Raw genomic sequence first — 21,898 nt, 5'->3', positions numbered from 1 at the left:
GAATGTGTTCTTTACTAAAAGTACGCACTCGTTCTATGGGTATCCTCCCACCCAGATTTACATCACTTAGGCCATCTGAATGGGTTTTAGAGCATTGTTGTGCGATTGTTCAGGTGTTGTGGGTGGTTACCAGGGTGTTACTATGTGGTTCCTAAGGTGTTCTGAGTGGTTTTATAGCGTTGATGTTCAGTTGTTCAGGTGTTGTGGGTGGTTGCCAGGGTGTTACTATGCAGTTCCTAAGGTGTTCTGAGTTGTTAATAGATCATTGCTTTGCAGTTGCTCTGGTGTTGTGGCTGGTTGCAAGGGTATTACTATGCCGTTTCTAAGGTATTTTGAGTGGTTTTAGAGCATTGCCGTAAAGTTGCTCGGGTGTTGTGCATGGTTGCCAGGGTGTTACTATGCGGTTCCTAAGGTGTTCAGAGTGGTTTTTAGAACGTTGTTGTGCAGTTTCTCTGTGTTTTTGGTGGTTGCTAGGGTGTTACTATGTGGTTCCTAAGGTGTTCTGGGTGTTTTTAGAGCATTGTGCGGTTGCTCGTGTGTTGTAGTTGGTTGCCAGGGTGTTACAATGCGGTTTCTAAAGTGTTCGGAGTAGTTTTAGAGCGTTACTGTGCGGTTGCTCGGGTGTTGTGGGTGATTGCAAGGGTGTTCCTATGCAGTTCCTAAGGTGTTCTGAGTTGTTAATAGATCATTGCTCTGCGGTTGGTCGGGTGTTGTGGTGGTTGTCAGGGTGTTACTTTGCAGTTCCTAAGGTGTTCTGAGTGGTTTTAGAGTATTGCTGTGTGGTTGCTCGGGTGTTGTGGGTGGTTGCCAAGCTGTTACAATGCGGTTTCTAAGGTGTTCTTAGTGGTGTTAGAGCATTGCTGTGTGGTTGGTCGGGTGTTGTGGGTGGTTGCCAGGGTGTTACTATGCTGTTTCCAAGGTGTTCTTAGTGGTTTTAGAGCATTGCTCTGCAGTTGGTCGGGTGTTATGGGTGGTTGCCAGGGTGTTACTATGCTGTTTCTAAGGTTTTTTGAGTGGTATTTAGAGCATTGTTGTGCATTTGGTCGGGTGTTGTGGATGGTTTCTAGGGTGTTACTATGCGGCTTCTAAGGTGTTCTGAGTTGTTTATAGATCATTGCTGTGTGGTTGCTCAGATGTTGTGGGTGATTGCCAGGGTGTTACTATGCAGTTCCTAAGGTTTTTTGAGTGGTTTTTAGAGCATTGCTGTCCAGTTGCTCGGGTTTTGTTGCTGATTACCAGGGTGTTACTATGCGGTTTCTAAGGCCTTCGAGTTGTTTTTAGAGCATTGCTGTGTGGTTGCTTAGGCATATGTTGTGGCCAAGGCATTGCTGTACTGTTGCTCAAGTGTTCTGAGTTGTTTTCATGCATTGTGGTGTGGTTGCTTGGGTGTTCTGAGTGGTTATAAGAGCATTGCTGTGCAGTTGTTAGGGTGTTGTGGATGGTTGCCAGGACATTGCTATGTGTTTGCTAAGGTGTTTTGAGTGTTTTTAGAGCATTGCTGTGTGGTTGCTAAGACATAGGTTGTTGCCAGGGTGTTGCCGTACAGTTGCTCAAGTATACTGAGTTGTTTTCAGTGCATTGTGGTTCATTTGCTTGGGTGTTGTGGATGGTTTCCAGGACATTACTATGTTTTTGCGAAGGTGCTCTGGGTGTTTTTTAGAGCATTGCTGTGTGGTTGCTAAGGCAAAGGTTGTTCCAGGGCATTGCTGTACGGTTGCTGGGGTGTTGTGGGTGGTTGCTAGGGCATTGCTAGGTGGTTGCTAGGGTTTTCCAAATAGTTGCTAGGTGGTTGCTATCTGGCCCAAGTCAAAATTATCCCATCACCATGTCTTTATGATATTTTAGTTCCTTAAAATGTCTCAGGTCCCACTTATAATGTAATTCTATGGGATTTTATTTTGTGCCTATTTTATCATCCACCAGGTGAAAAATAGTAAGTCTGGTCTCTTAGAAATGTTACACATTTCTCTACCAAGCCACATGTTTTGAGGTATCATTCATGTCCATAACACCAACAGTATGAGACAAGTTACGTGCCAAAGTTTAATACTTTTGGGGTTTGTTCAAATCCTTAACTGTAAGTATGAGATATAGTAATAATGATGCTAGTCTTAGCAAGCAACAGCCGCGCCCATTTTCAAGTCCTCCCATTTCATGGCAATTTACCTTTTTACCTTTGTACTTTTAATATTTGTATGGTGTGTAATATTAGCTGCACAGCCTCAAACCACTCACATTCACGCTAGATGAGGCGTTGATGAAATACTGCGGTGAAAGCGTTGAGTTCTCTCATCACCTCTGCAGTCAGATGGCAGAGAGTGTTCGTTTACAGAGGCGTGGGGGAGACAGCGTGTCACCAGGGGTTAAAACATCAAGACCGTCTGACAGCAGTCAAAGAGCCAACCGAAAGAGGGAACATGAATGGTTGCCTGGCAACAGAATTAGGCAGTTTAGGCTTTACTTTAGTCAAAAAGAGCTGTACTTTGCCTTCTTTGGCCCTATAGAGATTGTCACCTGTCATTTGCAGAGTACACCTGCATGAATCTGTGTGTGTCCCCAATATTCAGATTATTGGTCGACTGATATGGATTTTCAATGACTACCTTTCTGGACCACCCAGCCTAAGCTGGTTTTCTGGTCAGGCTGGTCTGGTAGCTTTTTTTTAGAGGTGATGTTTTGCTTATCAGCTTGTTGAGCTGGGAAACCAGCAAGAACAGCTGAAGACCAGCTAAAACCAGCAAAAGTTCTTAGGAATCTTAAGGCTGGTTTAATCTGTTTTCTTTGCAGAGCTGTTCTTAAAATTTTACATCTGGTCCCCCCAATTTTGAATATTTGGTTATATCCGTCAGGATTAGAGTGTGTGTTTGAATCAGGGTGCTTTCAATGAAAAATATGTATGGTTTATTGAAATGAAATTATAAGAATGTTTAAATTCAATGATCCCTACAGTTGACCATAAATGCCTCATGTGAATGTATGCAGCATGCCATGGAGTGTGTTTTATAAGTGATTTGAGCGTAGTGCATAGCAATCAGTCTGTGTATAATGAGTACATGGTGAGAGAAACCGTTTGAGTGAAAGATTTGTTGTTTTCGTGAGACAAGTCAGTTAGAAAGATGGAGGGGGGAGAGATTGAGAGTAATTGCACTGTATAAAGATAAAAGAAGGGTGAATAGGGAAGAAAATGGAGAGAGAGAGACAGCAGTGATGTTGGGAGTATGAAATAAAAGAAACAGTGGTGGCCTGGAAAAGAGTGAGAGACAGAGAGAGAGAGAGCTTGCAACTGTGCGGCCAGTTTTATGCTGCAGGTGGAGGCCTTGTGTCAGTGTCACTGTGAGATTGTGTGTATTCACCCTGCACTGCACCAAACACTTTTCATTAGCTTTATTTTCACATAACAAAGTACCAGTCACAACTCAAACTCTTATCTTCACAGATGTAGCGGTATTCTTCTTCAGAGTCTCTGTCAGTAACTATGTTCCGAAACCTAGTTAGCAGCCTACCTAGACTGGATTTTAAAGGAAAAGTTCACCCAAAAATCATTTAATCAGCCTAATGTTATTCCAAACCTTCATAACTTTATTTCTTCAGGGGAACACAAAAAGTAAATTTTTGAAGAATATCCTAGCAGCCAGAGTCAGAAATGAAGGGGGCTTGGGGCAAAATTGCCACAAAAAGTGAAAAAAAAAAAAAAGCTCCAGTAATTCAAAATGTTATTAATTGTTTTGTTTTTAATTGGAACATCTGATACAGTTTTAACTATATAATCCTAGTTATATACAGTATATTAGCAATGATATATAGTCGATTTTGAAATACAGTTGATTTTAACTTCATTTTAAGGATAAGAGTTTTGATCGATACATTTACAGTCATTAGAATCTGTATTAAATTGAAGTATTTGATATACAAAGATGAGACAGTTTATTTTATGTGGTTAGAACTATTATTGCCCTCATAAAGATAAAAGAAATGCCCCTGAAAATCCAATCCATGGGGCAAATATTGTAAAAGTTAATTTCTGACAAAAATGCATTATGGAAGTAAAAGTAGTATCATTAAAATAGTCTGTATGACTTGTGTACTATATTCCAAGTCTTCTGAAGCCATATGATAGTGTTGTGAAAGATTCACACTGAAATTTAAGTTGTTATTCTCTGAAAATCATTCCCTCCACTGTAGCTCTCAAGTAAATGTGTCATTAGATGCGTTATGTCAGGTTTGATGTCAATTACATTTGGTCACTAGACACATGATGCGAATCAAATGACATCGGCACACCAGTTCTGTAGTCCATAAGACTTTTGTAGTCTTTTGTCGAATTGGCGGAGGGAAAGATTCTTAGCAAATCATATGGCTTCAAAACACTTACAATATAGTGCACGAATCATATGGACTACTTTTTATTGTGTTTATTTTTTTTATTTATTTATTTATTTTTTTTTTTGCAGCTTGACAGCCATAGTCCCCATTCACTTTTATGGTATTTACGGTATTTTATGGATATGGCTTCACCATTTTTGACTGATGAAAAAGAGAAAGGCATAAGGTTTGAAACAACATGATGTTAAGTAAATGATGACAGAACTTGTATTTTGGGTGTACTATTCCTTTAAGGCAACAAAGGCACACTCTAGGCACAAAGTTTGCTCTAAAAGGTAGGCAACATGATTATGCTGCCTTTTAAGATACCTAGGGTGACCATACGTACTCTTTTTCCCAGACATGTCCTCTTTTTCGGACCTTAAAAAAGCGTCTGGCCGGGATTTCTAAATTTGCAAAAATGTCCGGGATTCGGCTTTAGTTGCATTATGATGTGCATCTGGTCTAATACTTCACTGTGTGCACGCATATTTGCATTGCTTTAACCCCTCTTTGTAAGTCTCGCCTTCTCGCACACCAATTGGTCGATTATAAGAGGCTTGCGGCAATTATTGGCCAAATTCCTGCCTGTCAATCTCTCCGCGAACGCGCAAAGCGCTGTTGTGTTCGGCATTAAACAGTTGCTTGACAGTAGCAGCAAATGACAGCTGAGTAGAAACAATGCCCAAACAAAAGTGCAAATTTACAGAAGATTTGCACAAAAAATTCCCATGCTTTCGTCCAGGTTGAGATCCGTGGGAAGCAGAATGTATGACATGTAAAGCTGGCACTTATGTGTCAGTTGCTAAGAAAGGTGCAATTGATTTAGAAGCATACATTTTTCCACCCCACCTCAATCCCCGACTGGGTGTGTATGAGTCGAGTCTCTATGAGTTTTTTCGTGAGGAGTGTCATTATATTTGGCATGTGGAGCCACTATATAGAACGTACCAAATCAGCCATCAGTCATCCTAAAGTTTCATTTCACTTAGGATGTTGAATTAGAAGGCAGCTGCTTGAGTAAGCACACAGCAAAGCAGCTCACAATTCTGTCTCTGTATGTTTCTCTCTGTCGTTCTTTGCTTTTTTTTTTTCTGTCAGGGCTGTATGGCCACTCCATATGTTCACTGCATTCATGAAATCTTTCCTCACGTAGCCTCTCCTGCTAAAGTTAATCTTAACCTGTCTTTCAGGTTAAGCTCCGCTCCCCCGGTGGAAAGCCTCGCCTGCTTTTATAGTGTGGGATGAAATGTGTTATGGCTCATATAGTCATTCATACCCCTTTGAGACCAGTTAGAAGCCGTGAATAATCACTGGAAATTACTTCCATTGTGGCTAAAGCACATGAAGTAAAGCTTTCTGCTGGAATTGAGTCTTCCTACCTGTATTTCAAATTAGCATATCATTTGAGTGAAATTAATTCATGTAGATTAGTCCTGGATGATTGTTGGCTGTCTAATCAGATTTTGTGTGAGTGAATGTGAGTATTTGTGAGTGTTGGCCCTGATTCATTGTGCAAAGCCGGTGGTTTACGTGCTCGACGTCCCAAATTTTGCTCCCTGTGCTTTCTCAGCTTTTTGAAGCCCCCCTCTCTCTCTTCTCCTGCAATTCCCGCCTCATTACTGTGGTGTGCGAACTTGTCCTGCCATTACATCTTTCTCTCAACATTCACATTCCTCAACATTCACGTTCTCTTCAATGTCGTTAACAGGGTCCAAAATTAACAAACGCCAAATGCAAGTAAAAACTGGTTTTGGGGAGTAAATAAACTTAACTCCATTAGGCATAGGGGAATTACGGACCGGGTCAATGGGGCCAGTGCCCAGGGGCTCTTGACTAGCAGCCGTCCCGTTTCTAATTAAATTTTTTGAGCCACTTTTTAATCTTATAACGCCATCTGGTGAAAATTTCCATGCTCTTCTGGAAGTAGAAGACCTTGTAAAATAATTCCCAAAATAGTTACCTTCATATTTTGATGCACTCATCTTTTTTTAAGTGAAATCTCTGCTGATTTTGATAAAGTAAAATTAACAACAACAACATTCATATTGTCACTGATATTTCAAAACTAGTATTTACTGAATTCAAGCATGTGCTTTAAATTTCATTATTTAATAGAAAAATTGGTTTAAACAGGGTTAAAATATATAATTTTCTGACTATTATTTCATGTTAAGCTTTATATGGTTAAGCATATGGTTAAGATTTATTCTTTGTATAAAAGGGCTGTTGAACATAAACATTTATTATTCTATTCATTGCTACAACTGCATATTTGCCCTGCATTAAAAAATAACTTGGCTTAGGTGGTTAGTAAAAAGAAAATATAGATATTTTACTTTGTGTGGTTTAAAAGTACTGATTAAACTATACATAAAGTTTGTTGAGACAAACTATAATGTTGGTCTGACAAAACCGTGTCTGAAAGTTTAAAATAGTTAAATGCTTGAAGTTAGAAATGTTTACAGGTTTAAAGAAAGAAAGATAGAAAGAAAGAAAGAAAGATAGAAAGAAAGAAAGAGAGCATCTTTAAGCAGATTAAAGGTGCCGTAAGCGATTTATTCATGGAAGAGTATGTAAAAAATGTTCCTACTTCCTGAAAGATATTAATGAATTAAGTGTCCTGAGATATCTCACCGGTCTCTGTGACAGCTGTACTGCACAACTTTGTAAACAGCAAATAAAAATGTGTCCGTGGACTGTCTCAAAAATATCTTTGGAGGGCGGGGTTTTGGAATGAAGGGGCGTTGCTAATTCAACGGCTCAGTCACGTGAAAGCTTCAAAACACTAAAATCGCTTACAGCACCTTTAAAGGGCTTGTGTGAAAGTTTTGACAGCTGAAGTTTGAAATTACGAACATTCCAAAACAGACTCGTAGCTCATTTAAATATTTTGTCAATGTAATGTAGTCTAGGGGATTTCTGGACACTTTGAAAAGGCTTAAATGATGCCTTAGCAGGGCTTTTTTTAGAAGAATAACAATGGTAGGCATTACCAACAGAATTTCCCCAAAAATTACCAAATGACCACTATTTTTGAGCCCCACACCTTTCAGCCCTTCAAAGCTCTCACAATGGAGGGGAAAGTCATTGAAGGAAAGAGGGTGTAGGGATGGAACACACCCCATCATTCAGATGACTTAGAAAAGATATCACAGCGTGAGCCAGAACTGCCTGAACTCTTTTTATTTCAAAACCCAAGCATAGATGCTGTAGGTGCCTAGTTTTTAAATTCACCAATATTTAAAGTGTTTGATGAAGTTAAAATATTTAATCATTTATTATGGCCCCTTTAAATATATGCATTATTTAGAATTTACTCTGAATGGTGCCAAAATAAAGAAACATCCAGTGAGCGACAGTTCTGTGGACAGAAATGCCTTGTTGATGAGAGAGGTCAACAGAGAATATCCAGACTGGTTTGAACTGACAAAGTCTACGGTAACTCAGATAACCGCTCTGTACAATTGTGGTGAGAAGAATATGATCTCATTCTGAGATGTAGGTTGGCGCTGTTTTGGCAACACGAGGGGGACCTACACAATATTAGGCAGGTGGTTTTAATGTTGTGGCTGATCGGTGTATATACACTGTTGGCAATCAGCCACCACGACTCTCTATATTGGTCCAGGTTGCACTCTGATCAAAAACAACACCAACAAACACACAATGGCCAGTGACTATCATTCATCTTGTCCACCCCCATCTACACCAACTACAGTGCTTGCTGGAGTCTGAGTCAGAAAGCAGCTGGGTGGAAAGGGAATACTGAAGGGGGTTGGCTGGGCAGCGCTCGCACCTTGATGCAGATATTAAGCAGGTCTGTGGGCTGAGTAAGGGAAGGCACCCTGTTGGGAGTGACTCATTTGGATGGTCGTGGTAGACTAACTGTGAATCTAGAAGAGGAGATCAGCTGTTCAGAAATTTCAAAAGGGCCGTCTGTCCGCTAGTGCCGTTTCTGATCTGTTCCTTCGCACCCATACTTCCTTCTCTGAACCTCCACCCCTTTCCTATCTTTTGCTCATGCACTGTGTACCCTCTGTGAAACCTCTCTCACACTCATCTCGTACCCTTAAAGGGATAGTTCCTTTTCTGTGTTCATGATTTTATGCTTTCTTCTGTGGAACACAAAAAGAAGACATATTGAAAAGTATTCTGGTCATACTTTGACAAAAACAGCCATTGTCCATGGAATTATAATGAACTGGGACCAGAGTTTTCATGCTTCAAAAAGGATGCAAAACCATAAAAGTATCATAAACATAACCAACATGACTCATGCACCATATAATATTTTGTCTTACGAAACCATACAATACATTTGTGTGATGAACAGTCTGAAATGTAAGTTGTTATTCACTGAAAGCTCTCGTTGGCATGTTTACTTTAGTTCATGAGAGAGGGAGCAATATTTGGTTCAAGAACAAATTGTTCTTTTGAGTCGGATTGAGTCTATTCAATCAATTGGTTGATTCAGTTCACAAAACCAGTTTGATCTGGTTTATCACTGAATAACAATATAAATTTCAGTCTGTTTCTATTGAATAGCTTCAGAAGACAAACTACAGCACGTAAAAGTCATATGGACTACTTTTAAGATACATTTATACTGCTTTTACATCTTTTTTTAAGCTTGAAACCTTCAGTCCCCATTTATTGAACTTACATGGAAATGAGCGATCTTCCAAATTTCTCATTCTGTGTTCCACGAAAGAAGGAAAATCATACGGGTTTGGAACGACATGAGGGCGAGTGAAAGATGACAGAATTTTCATATTTATCTGAACTATTCCTTTAAACAGTCACTCTTCAACCTTGGTTTTTACACTTGGCTATTCCTCTTCTTATAATGTCAATTGTTTCTCTCTTTCTGCAGGTGGAAGAATGGGCCTCTTGTTTGCTCTATTGAATCTCCTTGTGTCTTTCTCCCTCACTGTGGCCTCACGCAATACAACCGCAGGTAATAGAGAGGGCAGCCAGTGTATGAGCTTGTGTCTTAGAGGTATTTGTCTTTTGTGAGCATTGTGGTTTCTTTGTGTGCAGATTTATTTTTGTAACTTTTCAGGTAATGCTTGTTTCCTGTGTATCTCTTATTTTTTGTTGTAATTCCTGTGGTTTAATAAAAATAAAAATCCAGTTGAATATAAAATAAAAACTGGCAGAAATACTGTGACAGTTTTTACGGGATGGCATTTTGATGCCTATATAGTTCAGAAACGTAGATCATTAAATCATATAATGTTAATATACCAACTTATCTGAACTACTTAAATCTGCTTTGTACTTAGAAGTATAGAATAATATACTGATAACAACCATAATAGTACAGGCGGTAAAATAAAAGCCCTTATCAAAACTGACCTTTCCATAAACCATAACTAATAATCATGTAAAGACAGTGCACAGTGTTACCCACACAAAATCAAAACACCATCAGGGTAACACACAGAACTAAAATAATGAAAAAAATGAGAAGAAAAAAAATTATTATCTAAGAAACATCAAATGGAACATATTAATTAAAAATTAATATTACAAAATAATTATATGAAATTAAATAGAAAAAAAGATGATAAAATATAATATGATACGTCAAGTAGAAACACCCTTTTACTCCTTTTGAACATAAATTATAAGGGAACTCATTCTTTTTACTTTTAAAAAACATAATTTTAACATTTATATTTCTATAAAAGTAAATTTATTTAAATGTCTTTATTTTCACCATAAATAAGGTCATTCATATATTACAATACTGTAAATTACTAGTAGCATCCTGTTAAATTTAATATAATTTTCCAACGATTATGGTAAGGTAACTTACATTTAACCAATTTTATTTTTTGTATTTTTTTTTCTGTTAAAATGATTAACATTTTTTATAGTGAGAATTGTATGTGTGTGTTTGTGTGTGTGCATTTCGAGGGATTTGTATGTGTGCCTGTGTTTGTGTGCATCCATTCGGTGTGTATACAGCCCCTTTCTCTGGTGTAAGAGGTAGTGTGTTTATATTCTGGGTGTGTATGAGGTCTTATTAACTGGTCACATCAGTCAGCATCTGGAATTAAATTTTTTCTCACGTCCTTTCCATCCAGCTCTAATTGCATCCTTCCTATCTCAAATATTACAAGCTTAGCTAGTCTGCTATGCTCAAGCTGAACGGTTAATGAAACACAATATCAACACTATTAGAATAGATATCTGACAGCTATAATAAGTACATAAATCCTCACATACAGTATATAATCCCCTCATGAATAACAGTCCCATTCAATGGCCTGTTGAACGGCAAAATTTGCTTGTGGAATTGCTCTTGTCACGGTATCTCTCCTGATCTGTCATTAGAAGTCTATTTGGCCACATACACAATGCTAGTTTGGGGGCATGACAACTGCATGTACAAGTCAGAGTGAAAGTCTGCAAAAGGGGGAATAAAGAGGTCTTGTTTAAAAAAATAAATTAAAAAAAATTCTTTACACAACAAAAACGCAGCACTCATGGGGCGAGATGGTGAAAAACAGCCAAACGTAATATAAAAGAAATTAAACAAATATCTGGACTCTAAAAGTAATTGTCTTCAAATGTATTTTTAAAGGCGATGAACTTGATGGCTGTAGCCCAGGGGTGTCCAAACTACAGCCCGCAGGCCATACTGTTTTACTGGCTGAGAAGTGCGTCCTTCACCAAATACAGTACATACTCTTGATAGTATGTGATTTCGGAGGCAGGGCGTGTCTTTGCGTTTCGTCGACGCATACACCTGCTGTTGACTGTGCTAAAAGAGTATCACAAAGCAATTGTAGTGCGTGTCCATATGGGCTTGCTAACAAAAGAGTAAACTTTCACACAAGACGGGGTAGCATGTGGAAAAACAAAGTATACCTGAACCTTTACTGTTTACCTAAAACCCTCTCAGAGACATCGTGTCACTAAACTCATCCCCTCTGTTAACAACCGCCCTAAAAAAATAAGAAAAGTGCAGTGAATCAGAGTAAAATTTGTGTTTTTGTTGCAATGATATCTAGAGGTATGGATCTGATCAATAGCTTGAGTACCCTCACAAAAGGTTTTGCATTCCCTTGCAATAGCTCTGTTATGAAAATTAACCATGGTTTTACTACAGTAACCATAGTTCAACTATGGTATTTGTAGTAAAATCACACTAACTACAACATTTACCATGGTTTTACTACAGTAAGCATATTTAACCATGATATTTGAATTAGAATTGTAATAATAGTAATAATAATAAGGAAAACCAAATCTATGGTAATAAAAATCATTATTATTCTAAAACTGACATTGACATTGCCGTTGTTATTACAGTCATGGTTACTACAGTTTTACTACAGAGAAACCAAGGTTAGTTTTTGTAAGGGCATGTTTATTTATTTATTTTTTGGTAGGAACTATAGTTGTAAAAAACCATGGTGCTTGTACCACAATTTAACCATGGTGCTACTATAGTAAAACTGTAGTAACCATGTTTTTTTTGTTTTGTTTTGTTTTTTTGGCAGAATGATCATGATTTTATTATCATAGCTTTGGTTTTCCTGAATTATTACTATTGTTTTACTGTATGGGTTACTATGGTTAAAATATGGTTACTGTGACCACAAAATGTACCATGGTTTTACTACAAATAATAGCATAGTTCAACTATAGTAAACCAATGGTAAATTTTTGTAAGGGATGGATAAAGCTGTTGCGACGGAACCAAAAAGAAAATTGCGAGGGAACGCTAAATTTTATTTCACTTAGCAATTAGCAAAATAATAATAATTATAATAATAATTACTGAGTACTAATGAACTCATTAGTTGGCTTCACTTAATAAATAGTCGGTTGTTAAACTGACCCATACCCTTACAGAACAGAATCAAACACTCACCCTTACAACAATCAAGAGTTCATGGCAAATTTTTTGTAAGGGAGTAATGACCGTATTTAGCTGCAGTGCATACTTCTTGAATACAGTTTGCAGTCACATAAAATGCCAGAATGCATGTCGCTCAGTATAGAATTGGCATTTCAATCACTATAGAGTCTCTTAAAAGCTACAAACAACTAGCCAATGGCAGGATTTGAGTTTGATAATGCTGCTCATGTTTTTCACCTATAAATATACACTCACACATACGCACACGTACGCACAAGCACACGCACTCGTGCTGGTCTCTCCTGCTCCTGGGCACAAGGTTTGGTGATGACTGTAATTAGCTGCTGACACTGTAGGTGAACCGGGCCGTAATAACAGGCTACAGCAACGCCGCTCTTTCTTTCTGACAGCAAATCCCTGGCAAAACTGTTAGCCCGAGGGAGACGCAGACATTTACACAGATTAGAGGCTTGAATGACTAAAATATAATGGAAAAGATTTGACTAGTACTATGCAGGGTTACATTGTATAGAGTCTGTGATTAAAATGGGCTCTGCCAGCTGCTTTGAAGGCAGTTTTAACTATGTGTGTGTTTCCTGCGGACTGGGGCATATTATATACACTATATTGCCAAAAGTATTCGCTCATCTGCCTTTAGACGCATATGAACTTAAGTGACATCCCATTCTTAATCCATAGGGTTTAATATGATGTCGGGCCAACCTTTGCAGCTATAACAGCTTCAACTCTTCTGGGAAGGCTTTCCACAAGGTTTAGGAGTGTGTTTATGGGAATTTTTGACCATTCTTCCAGAAGCGCATTTGTGAGGTCAGACACTGATGTTGGACGAGAAGGCCTGGCTCGCAGTCTTCGCTCTAATTCATCCCAAAGGTGCTCTATCAGGTTGAGGTCAGGACTCTGTGCAGGCCAGTCAAGTTCTTCCACACCAAACTCGCTCATCCATGTCTTTAGGGACCTTGCTTTGTGCACTGGTGCGCAGTCATGTTGGAACAGGAAGGGGCCATCCCCAAACTTTCCCACAAAGTTGGGAGCATGGAATTGTCCAAAATCTCTTGGTATGCTGAAGCATTCAGAGTTCCTTTCACTGGAACTAAGGGGCCAAGCCCAGCTCCTGAAAAACAACCCCACACCATAATCCCCCCTCCACAAAACTTCACAGTTGCCACAATGCAGTCAGACAAGTACCGTTCTCTTGGCAACCGCTAAACCCAGACTCGTCCATCAGATTGCCAGATGGAGAAGCGTGATTCGTCACTCCAGAGAACGCGTCTCCACTGCTCTAGAGTCCAGTGGCGGCGTGCTTTACACCACTGCATCCGACACTTTGCATTGCACTTGGTGACGTATGGCTTGGATGCAGCTGCTCGGCCATGGAAACCCATTCCATGAAGCTCTCTACGCACTGTTCTTGAGCTAATCTGAAGGCCACATGAACTTTGGAGGTCTGTAGCGATTGACTCTGCAGAAAGTTGGCGACCTCTGCGCACTATGCGCCTCAGCATCCGCTGACCCCGCTCTGTCATTTTACGTGGCCTACCACTTCGTGGCTGAGTTGCTGTCATTCCCAATCGCTTCCACTTTGTTATAATACCACTGACAGTTGACTGTGGAATATTTAGTAGCGAGGAAATTTCACGACTGGACTTGTTGCACAGGTGGCATCCTATCACAGTACCACGCTGGAATTCACTGAGCTCCTGAGAGCGGCCCATTCTTTCACAAATGTTTGTAGAAGCAGTCTGCATGCCTAGGTGCTTCATTTTATACACCTGTGGCCATGGAAGTGATTAGAACACCTGAATACAATTATTTGGATGGGTGAGCGAATACTTTTGGCAATATAGTGTATATCGCCTTCTTATTCAATTACAGTGGCAGGAATGGCAAGTTGTAGAGGCTAAATGAGCCAAGCCAATGGCTTTAGGAAAAGACATTGGCTTCCATCATGGCTGCTAGTGTTGTCAAAAGTACCGGTACTTCGGTACCAAGTCAATACTAAAATAAAAAAATATGTAACGATACCAGTGTTTCTGTAGTACCGAGCACCGACACTATCCGGTACCAGCGCGCAGTATGACTGACACGCGATAGCTTTAAAATGCTCACAGGCTTATTTTGAACACATGCTATGTTACTCCTTGTCAGTGCCGTAGCAAGGTAATCTGGGCCCCCTGGCTGTATATTGCTCTGGGCCCCTTTCATATTAAAAAATACAGTTTAGAATTTTTTGTGGGGCCCTCTGTACCTTTAAGCCCCTAGAATCTTTATCACCTTTCACCCCTCTAGCTACGGCCCTGCTCCTTGTACACTGAAATGGACAATTAATCAAATTAAAATCATTTAATGTCCTAGTGTGATTTATTAAACCGCTAAAGGCTACAATCTTACCGTGGAAGTAGTGTTGTCACGGTACCAAAATTTCAGTAGTTGGTACCGATACCAGTGAAATTTCACGGTTCTCGATACCAATTTCGATACCACAGTAAAAATATGCTAATATGACAATGTGCTACTGAACATACTTAAAAGTCTTTGCCTAAATGCTTTGGACTACCAGACATCAAATAGGATTTTTAAGATAAAATGGATACAAAATTATCTAAAAAAAAAACAAAAAAACAACAACAACAACAAAACAAGACTCTATGTGAAATATTTTCCCAAAGTTAATATTTCAACAGGTTGGTGGACTAGAATTTTTACTGAAGTGCAATTTTGATGTTGGAAACTACCAATGAAACTGTCAAACTTTCATAGACAGGTCCTTCTTATGTGGACCCTAACCTAACATAATTTTTCACCTCACAAATATACAATTTGGAATTAAGTTTTTTATATGGGGCAGTGGTGGCTCAGTGGTTAAGGCTCTGGGTTACTGACCAGAAAGTCACCCCAGCACTGCCAAGATGCCACTGTTGACCCTATCTGCTCCAGGGACAGCGCATCATGGCTGACCCTGCGCTCTGACTCCATCTTAGCTGGGATATGCGGAAAAAATAATTTCACTGTATATGTGCAAATGTATAATGTGTGACAAAATAAAGGCTTCTTCTTCTAACCGTTTTGGTAATTCCATTAGTCACAAAGAGTTTGAAAAAATATTGAGATCCATCCCTGGAGGAGTAAGATTGCTGTTCAGGAATTTATCAGATAAAATAAGATTTTATAGCTTTTATTACTCTAGAAGGTGAAGATATTAGAAAATGTAATAATAGCAATATTGGATCTGTGCATAAGCAATAATACTCCCCCTAGTGTCATATATTGGAATATTAATTTGGAATATATACTTTGGAAAAATACATGAAATCAGTGTAATAAATACCTTATAACTAATCAAATTAAAGAGGTAACTTTTAAAATTATTCATAGAATATATCCTGTCAAAGATTATATTACTAAAAGATGTAAAATTGAAATTAATAATGAATGTGCATTCTGTAAAGTTGAACCAGAAACATTATCCCACCTATTTTGGAATTGCCATCTTGTCAAAAGATTCTGGAAGGATGTCGCTCAATTTATGTGAAAAACAAATTATAATTTTTCCATTGAAGAAAACAATGTTTTACTTTATTTTCATCACAATAACAAAGATGTTAACTCTTCTTTTATTGTAAATGTTATAATTATTTATGGAAGATTCTTTTTACATAAGTTGAAATGGTCAGAAAGGAAGCCCAATATTAACCTGTTTTTTATAGACTTACAAGGATATTACAACATGATTAAACTTTGTAAAAATAGTAAAGTCAAAAGATTTGTAAAGATCATTAATTTGTATAATTTAACATAATGCTGTTTGTATTGGAACCCCTAACTATTTGTATTGTATTTTAATTGTTCCCCCTTTTTTCTTTTTTCTTTATACTTTCTATAATGATATTATAAATTGTTTAATCTGTAAATAAATAAATAATAATAAAAAGATTTCAAAGTCATCAGTGATCACGCTGGACCATGTCACAACCACGTCATAATAAAAGCACGATTCAAAGTAAATTCTAGATGCCTGAAATTGAATAGAAATATATTACAACTGTATAGTAAAATGTAATATTCATTGTAATAATAATAATAATAATAATAATTAATCAAAGGATCACAAGCAAGACAATACAAATAAAAGGTTGGCCAAAAAAAAAAAAAAAAAAAAAACAAAACAAAAAAAAAATCAAAACGTTCTGTTTTCAGTTATTAAAAGTTTTAAGAATTCATTGATTAGACACCATTTTGATGATGAAATTAAATTAAACTTTAACAAATGTTCTGGAAAGTTTTGGAAAATAATAATAATTAAAATATAATTATTAAATAATAAACTGGTGTTCAGTAGCACATTGTCATATTAGCATATTTTTGCTGTTGTATCGAAATTTGAATCGAGAACCGTGAAATTTCACTGGTATCGGTACCGACTACTGAAATTTTGGTACCGTGACAACACTAATGGCGGTCACCATTACCATAGTGTAATGCTGGATCACATGTTCAAAAGGGAGAGTGCTCCACCTAGTGGTAAACAATAAGTATTGCAGTTGTTTTTCTCAAAATGTTTTCCGAAGCTGTGGGTAGGGTTGGACAGAATACTTTAAGAAAGTATTCTGGACTGAATATTAAATACTCTTTCTTAAATGTATTCAGTAAAGTATTACAAATACATCACATAAAAAGTAATGTATTCAGAATACTTTTAGAATAGGCCTATATATTTATAAAGGCAATGCACAATTGGAAGAATTATGTGTGATATGTCATTATTATCTTTGCTCAACCACTATAACTCCACTATTAACATCTAAGTGAATCTAAATAGCTGGTTTCTTTAAATTAGATGTGGAGTCAGATACTAATGTTTTTCTTAATGGAAGGCAAACAGAAGGCAGTTTGTGGTCAACCACTATATTTTAACAACATTTGAATCTTCTTCTTAACCCATTATTTGACTGGACTGACAAAGAATAATACATTTTAACACAAAATTAGATCAGAAAGGCAAATAAACCATGTATATTTTTTTTCCGATATGATAACTGGATGCCACTTGCAGATATTAAACAAAATAGTGAGGTCATGTGACTATAATTTATAATTTTATAATTAATTTAATAATTTTATAATTTATAATTATAATTTTATTATAATAAAATTATAATAAATTATTTTATTATACATTAATTATTTTAACTAGGCTTTCTTGCATATTTCCATATTAAGGCCTATTTATTCATTTTATATCTCTTTTATTACCGTCACTTTTATTTTTGGGTGCCTGTGATTCTTTTACTCATTTTTTGTTTTGTTTTTTTATTGTTGTTTTATATTTTTTGTGAATCACTTTGTATGAGATGCTTTTTAAAAACTGAGATATAAATACTAATACTAGTGGCCCATATGTCTGCAAGCTAGTGGTGGTGATTTTGATTCATTTCAGTGACTCGATTCTTTTGATTCTGTTCACTAAAAAGATTCGTTCAGATTCGTTCATTGATTCACTGCCCATTTCTGAAGTTACGCCTTTCCGCCTGCAGATGGCGCCAAATGACAGTCTTTCAAGTAATTGCATTGAACCGAAAGCATTCATTCACGACCAGAACAAGTTTAATTATCCTAGCATTTGTGTTTAAATGTACAAAGACAGTTTAAAAATAGAGTTTAAACATCATAACCGCTTTTACCACAAATGGCAGGTCTTATTTTCCCAATATTTTGTCAAATGCTGGGCTTAATTGTTACTAAGACAAAGAAAAAGTTTAAGAAAAGCCTAAATATCTTACACTGTGCATCAAAGCATGACATCACTCCTCTCATTTACCCTGCGTTCCAAACGGGATACATCCGCCTCCGAAGGGGAACAAATTGTGACCGCCATGTAGAAGGGTCGTTCCAAACCGAAGGGCTCATTAATAGCTGCTTAAACTTCCGGGCCAAGATGGCGTCAGTGTAGGTTAACTATTTTGACTCTTGCTGAAATTTTTGCAAAACTTTTAACCTATAACCCTAATTGTGAATACTATGTTTTCGATGTCTTAATTCCTTAACTTGTATGCTCTCCTAACGACATATATATGCACAGTTACGCGAAATCGATTCCTAATGTGAGTTCTCGGATACTTGTTTGCCTCAAGAATCCTCTGCCGTTAGTCCACTGCCAAAAATGTGGCGCCCAACTTTGGAACTTACAAATGCTGTTGGAAATAGAGAGATTGGGGAAGAAGCAGGATGACTTTATGGAGAAATTTATGTAGATCGAAAAGTTGGTTGCGTCTAACTCTAACCGTATATCTCATCTGTCGACTGTGGTTGACGCAGTAGCTAACAACATGGAGGATATTGCTGTCAAAACTGTCAAAATGGATACTCGGTTATCTAACCTGGCTGAAGAAAACAAACATTTGTGGGATAAAGTAGATGAGCTGGAAGCATAAAAAAAGCACTGAAATCTCAGGATTTCTGGCATCCCAGAGGAGGAGGGGGAGAACATTAAAATGGTCATGTTGGACATTTTCCTTCGGGTCTCCCCATCATTAGTTGACATCCTGCAGTTGTCTGTCGATGTGGCACACAGGCTAGATCCGAAAATGGGAAATGTACAGCCTCGCAGGTTAATTGTGCAGTTCCTCTCTCGGTCTCATCGTGATCGTCTTTGGGCAGACGCAAAAACTTCTGAGGTGCTCAAGCAGAAGAAAATCAGAATTACAGAGGACTTGACGGCAAGAACAAGGGAAGCTAGAAACAAACTGTGGCCTCTTGTGGAGAAAGCTCGAAAACAGGGTTGACGCGCTGGTGTCAATGGACCATTTGCCATCGTTAATGGAAAGAGGATCTGTGCTGATGATATCTGATCTAAGGAGTAATGGATGACACATGCTTTTGAATGTATAACTGAAATATCAGACTGGTTAACAATATCAGACTGATATCAGGCTTAGTAATATCAGTCTGATTAAAAAACAAATAAAAAAATAAAAAACTATAGTGAAGGGGAGAAGATGGTTAAACATAAAGGTAAAAGAGATGAAGAGAGTTTGAGGTAAGTTCTTTAGAATAGGGGTTGGATAAGTTATGGGTTGGACGCCCAAGGAAGGCTGGTAAGGGAGGCAGGGCCAAGATGGAGCTGGAGACCAAAGAGGCCAGAGCAGATCAGGTGGAAGGCCGGGAGATGAAGGAGACCAGAGAAGCTCAGGCAGACGGCTGAGAGTCCAAGGAGACCAGAGCAGATCAGGCGGACGGCCAGGGGACCAAGGAGACCAGAGCAGATCAGGCAGATGGCCAGGAGACCAGGACAGATCAGGCAGATGGCCAGGAGACCAAGGAGACCAGGGCAGATCAGGCGGACGGCCAGGAGACCCAGAAGACCAGAGCAGATCAGGTGGACGGCCAGGGGACCCAGGAGACCAGGGCAGATCAGGTGGATGGCCATGAGACCCAGGAGACCTGAGCAGATCATGTGGATGGCCAGGAGACCCAGAAGACCACCTCAGCGTAGCGACTGGATCAGGTGGCCTAGTTGGTGGCCACAGGGCTGAAACAGGGTCAGGAGGCCTGGGTGGCGACCACAGGGTCAAGATAGGGTCAGGAGGTCTGGGAGGCGGCCACAGACAAGAGACTGGAGCCGTGGAAGACTCTGAGGGCGGAGCCATGGAAGGCAGAACCGTAGGAGGCTCGAGGGGCAAAGCCGTGGCAGGCTCGAGGGACGAAGCTGTGAGAGGCTCGAGGTGCGAAGCCGTGGAAGGCAGAGCCATGAGAGGTTCGAGGGGCGAAGCTGTGGAAGGCGGAGCTGTGGCAGGCTCGAGGGGTGAAGCCGTGGAAGTCGGAGCCGTGGGAGGCTCAAGAGGCGAAGACTTAGATTTCAGAGTCGTGGCAGGCTCGAGGGGCGAAGCTGTGGAAGGCAGAGCCGTGGGAGGCTCAAGGGGCGAAGACTTAGAAGGCAGAGCCGTGGCAGGCTCGAGGGGCAAAGCCGTTGAAGGTGGAGCCGTGGGAGGCTCGAGACAAAGAGTCCTGGATGACTGGGAAATTACCTCCGTGGTTGCAAACATGGGAAGAGACTCGAGAAGGACCCCTGTGGTCGTGGGCGCGGGCAAAGACTTGGGAACGACCTCTGTGGTCGTGAACACTGTCAGAGACTCGGGGACGACCTCTGTGGTCGTGGGCACGGGCAGAGACTCGGGAACGATCTCTGTGGTCGTGGGCACGGGCAGAGACTCGGGAACGATCTCTGTGGTTGTGAACACTGGCAGAGACTTGGGAACGACCTCTGTGGTCGAGTACACGACCATGTAAAATGGCCTTTAAGCATAACTTTTCCCCCCATAGGAGTATAATATGGAATAATCAACATATATTGCTCAGGAATAAGTCCATGTTTAAAAAGGACTGGTTTGATAATAGTATAGTTTTTATCTTAGACTTGATGAAAAATGATGGTGAGATTTATTCTTATAGAGAATTTGTTGAAATTTCAGGAGTAAATACATCTCCAAGAGTTTATTCTAGGGTAGTTAAATGCATCTCACCAAAACTATTGCATTTAATTAGATCTCAACATAGTTATAATTTCCCAATTTGTGAAATACCTAAATTATCCATTGGAGGTATGGAACTTGAAAACACTAAATGTAACAATTTATGGATTAGAAGGAACCTTATCCAAAATAACAGCTGCCAATCTAAAGCTTTTCTCAAATGGAAACTGGAATACCTTCTTCTTTCTGTAAGTAATTCTTGGGCTGTTATAAACAGGTTTTTGTTGCCCAACAAAATGAAGGAGGTTATTTTAAAATTTTACAGAAGTACTACCCTAGTAATGCTTTTTTATCTAAATTTAAATTGGATATATCTTCTCGCTGTACATTTTGTAACTCTAAAATTGAAACTATACCACATTTGTTTTTTGAATGTGACTATGTAAAGGATTTCTGGAAAGAAATATCATTGCTGTTTTTTTTTTATAAATAAAATTATAATAAGCTTTTTATTTTACAGGTTACATCTGTATTTTTTTTTAACATTTGGATACTGGGGTAAATATGATGGATGACATGCTAAAAGTGTTAAATTTGTGTGGTCATTTTCATATACACAAATGCAAGCTTACTGATTCAAGACCCAATTTTAGGCTGTTTTGTGTTGATTTAAAAATATTTTATGACTCCCTGTGCTCATTATCTAGTAAAAAAGCAAATAAAACCTTTTGTTGAGAAGATTGGTTACATAAGATTAAGATATTTCAAGAGTATATTATGTCCATGTGTTTTTTTGTTTGTTTTTTCCCTCCATTGTTATTTTATTATACATTTATGTTACAGTATTATAATTTATTAATGTGACATTAATCGTACTGAATGTTTGTGTAACATTGTGTTGCCTTTATTTTCTAAATCCCCTGTACGGGCATTTCCGTAGGGTTCAACTGATGGACACTTCGCTGCCAAGCGGACCGGTGACATGATAAAATGAGTCCGCCGGTAAATCGAGTCCCCCATGGGGGTAACCGTTTGTAATGCCTGAGCAATAACTTATCATGTTCTCGCGATAGCATATCATTGAAGTCTAGGCTAACTGAAAAAGACAAACTATGACACATCTTTAATTTCACAATATATAACTTCAGTGATGTACTATTATTTGTAACAA

The 21,898-nt window shown here is 38.6% G+C and overlaps 1 protein-coding gene across 1 annotated transcript in view; it reads left to right on the top strand.

Moving 5' to 3' along the window:
• LOC127425258 (gamma-aminobutyric acid type B receptor subunit 1-like) overlaps positions 1-21,898 on the top strand; it is a 193,419-nt gene that overhangs the window by 27,638 nt on the left and 143,883 nt on the right. The window contains exon 2 of the mRNA XM_051671006.1: positions 9,239-9,322. Coding sequence (XP_051526966.1) covers positions 9,247-9,322 — 76 coding nt within the window. The 5' untranslated portion in view covers positions 9,239-9,246. The remainder of the gene's footprint in view (positions 1-9,238; positions 9,323-21,898) is intronic.

This window comes from Myxocyprinus asiaticus, chromosome 34 (assembly GCF_019703515.2).
Source record: "Myxocyprinus asiaticus isolate MX2 ecotype Aquarium Trade chromosome 34, UBuf_Myxa_2, whole genome shotgun sequence".
In the NCBI taxonomy this organism is placed as follows: domain Eukaryota; kingdom Metazoa; phylum Chordata; class Actinopteri; order Cypriniformes; family Catostomidae; genus Myxocyprinus; species Myxocyprinus asiaticus.
This window is presented reverse-complemented; position numbering and strand designations above follow the sequence as displayed.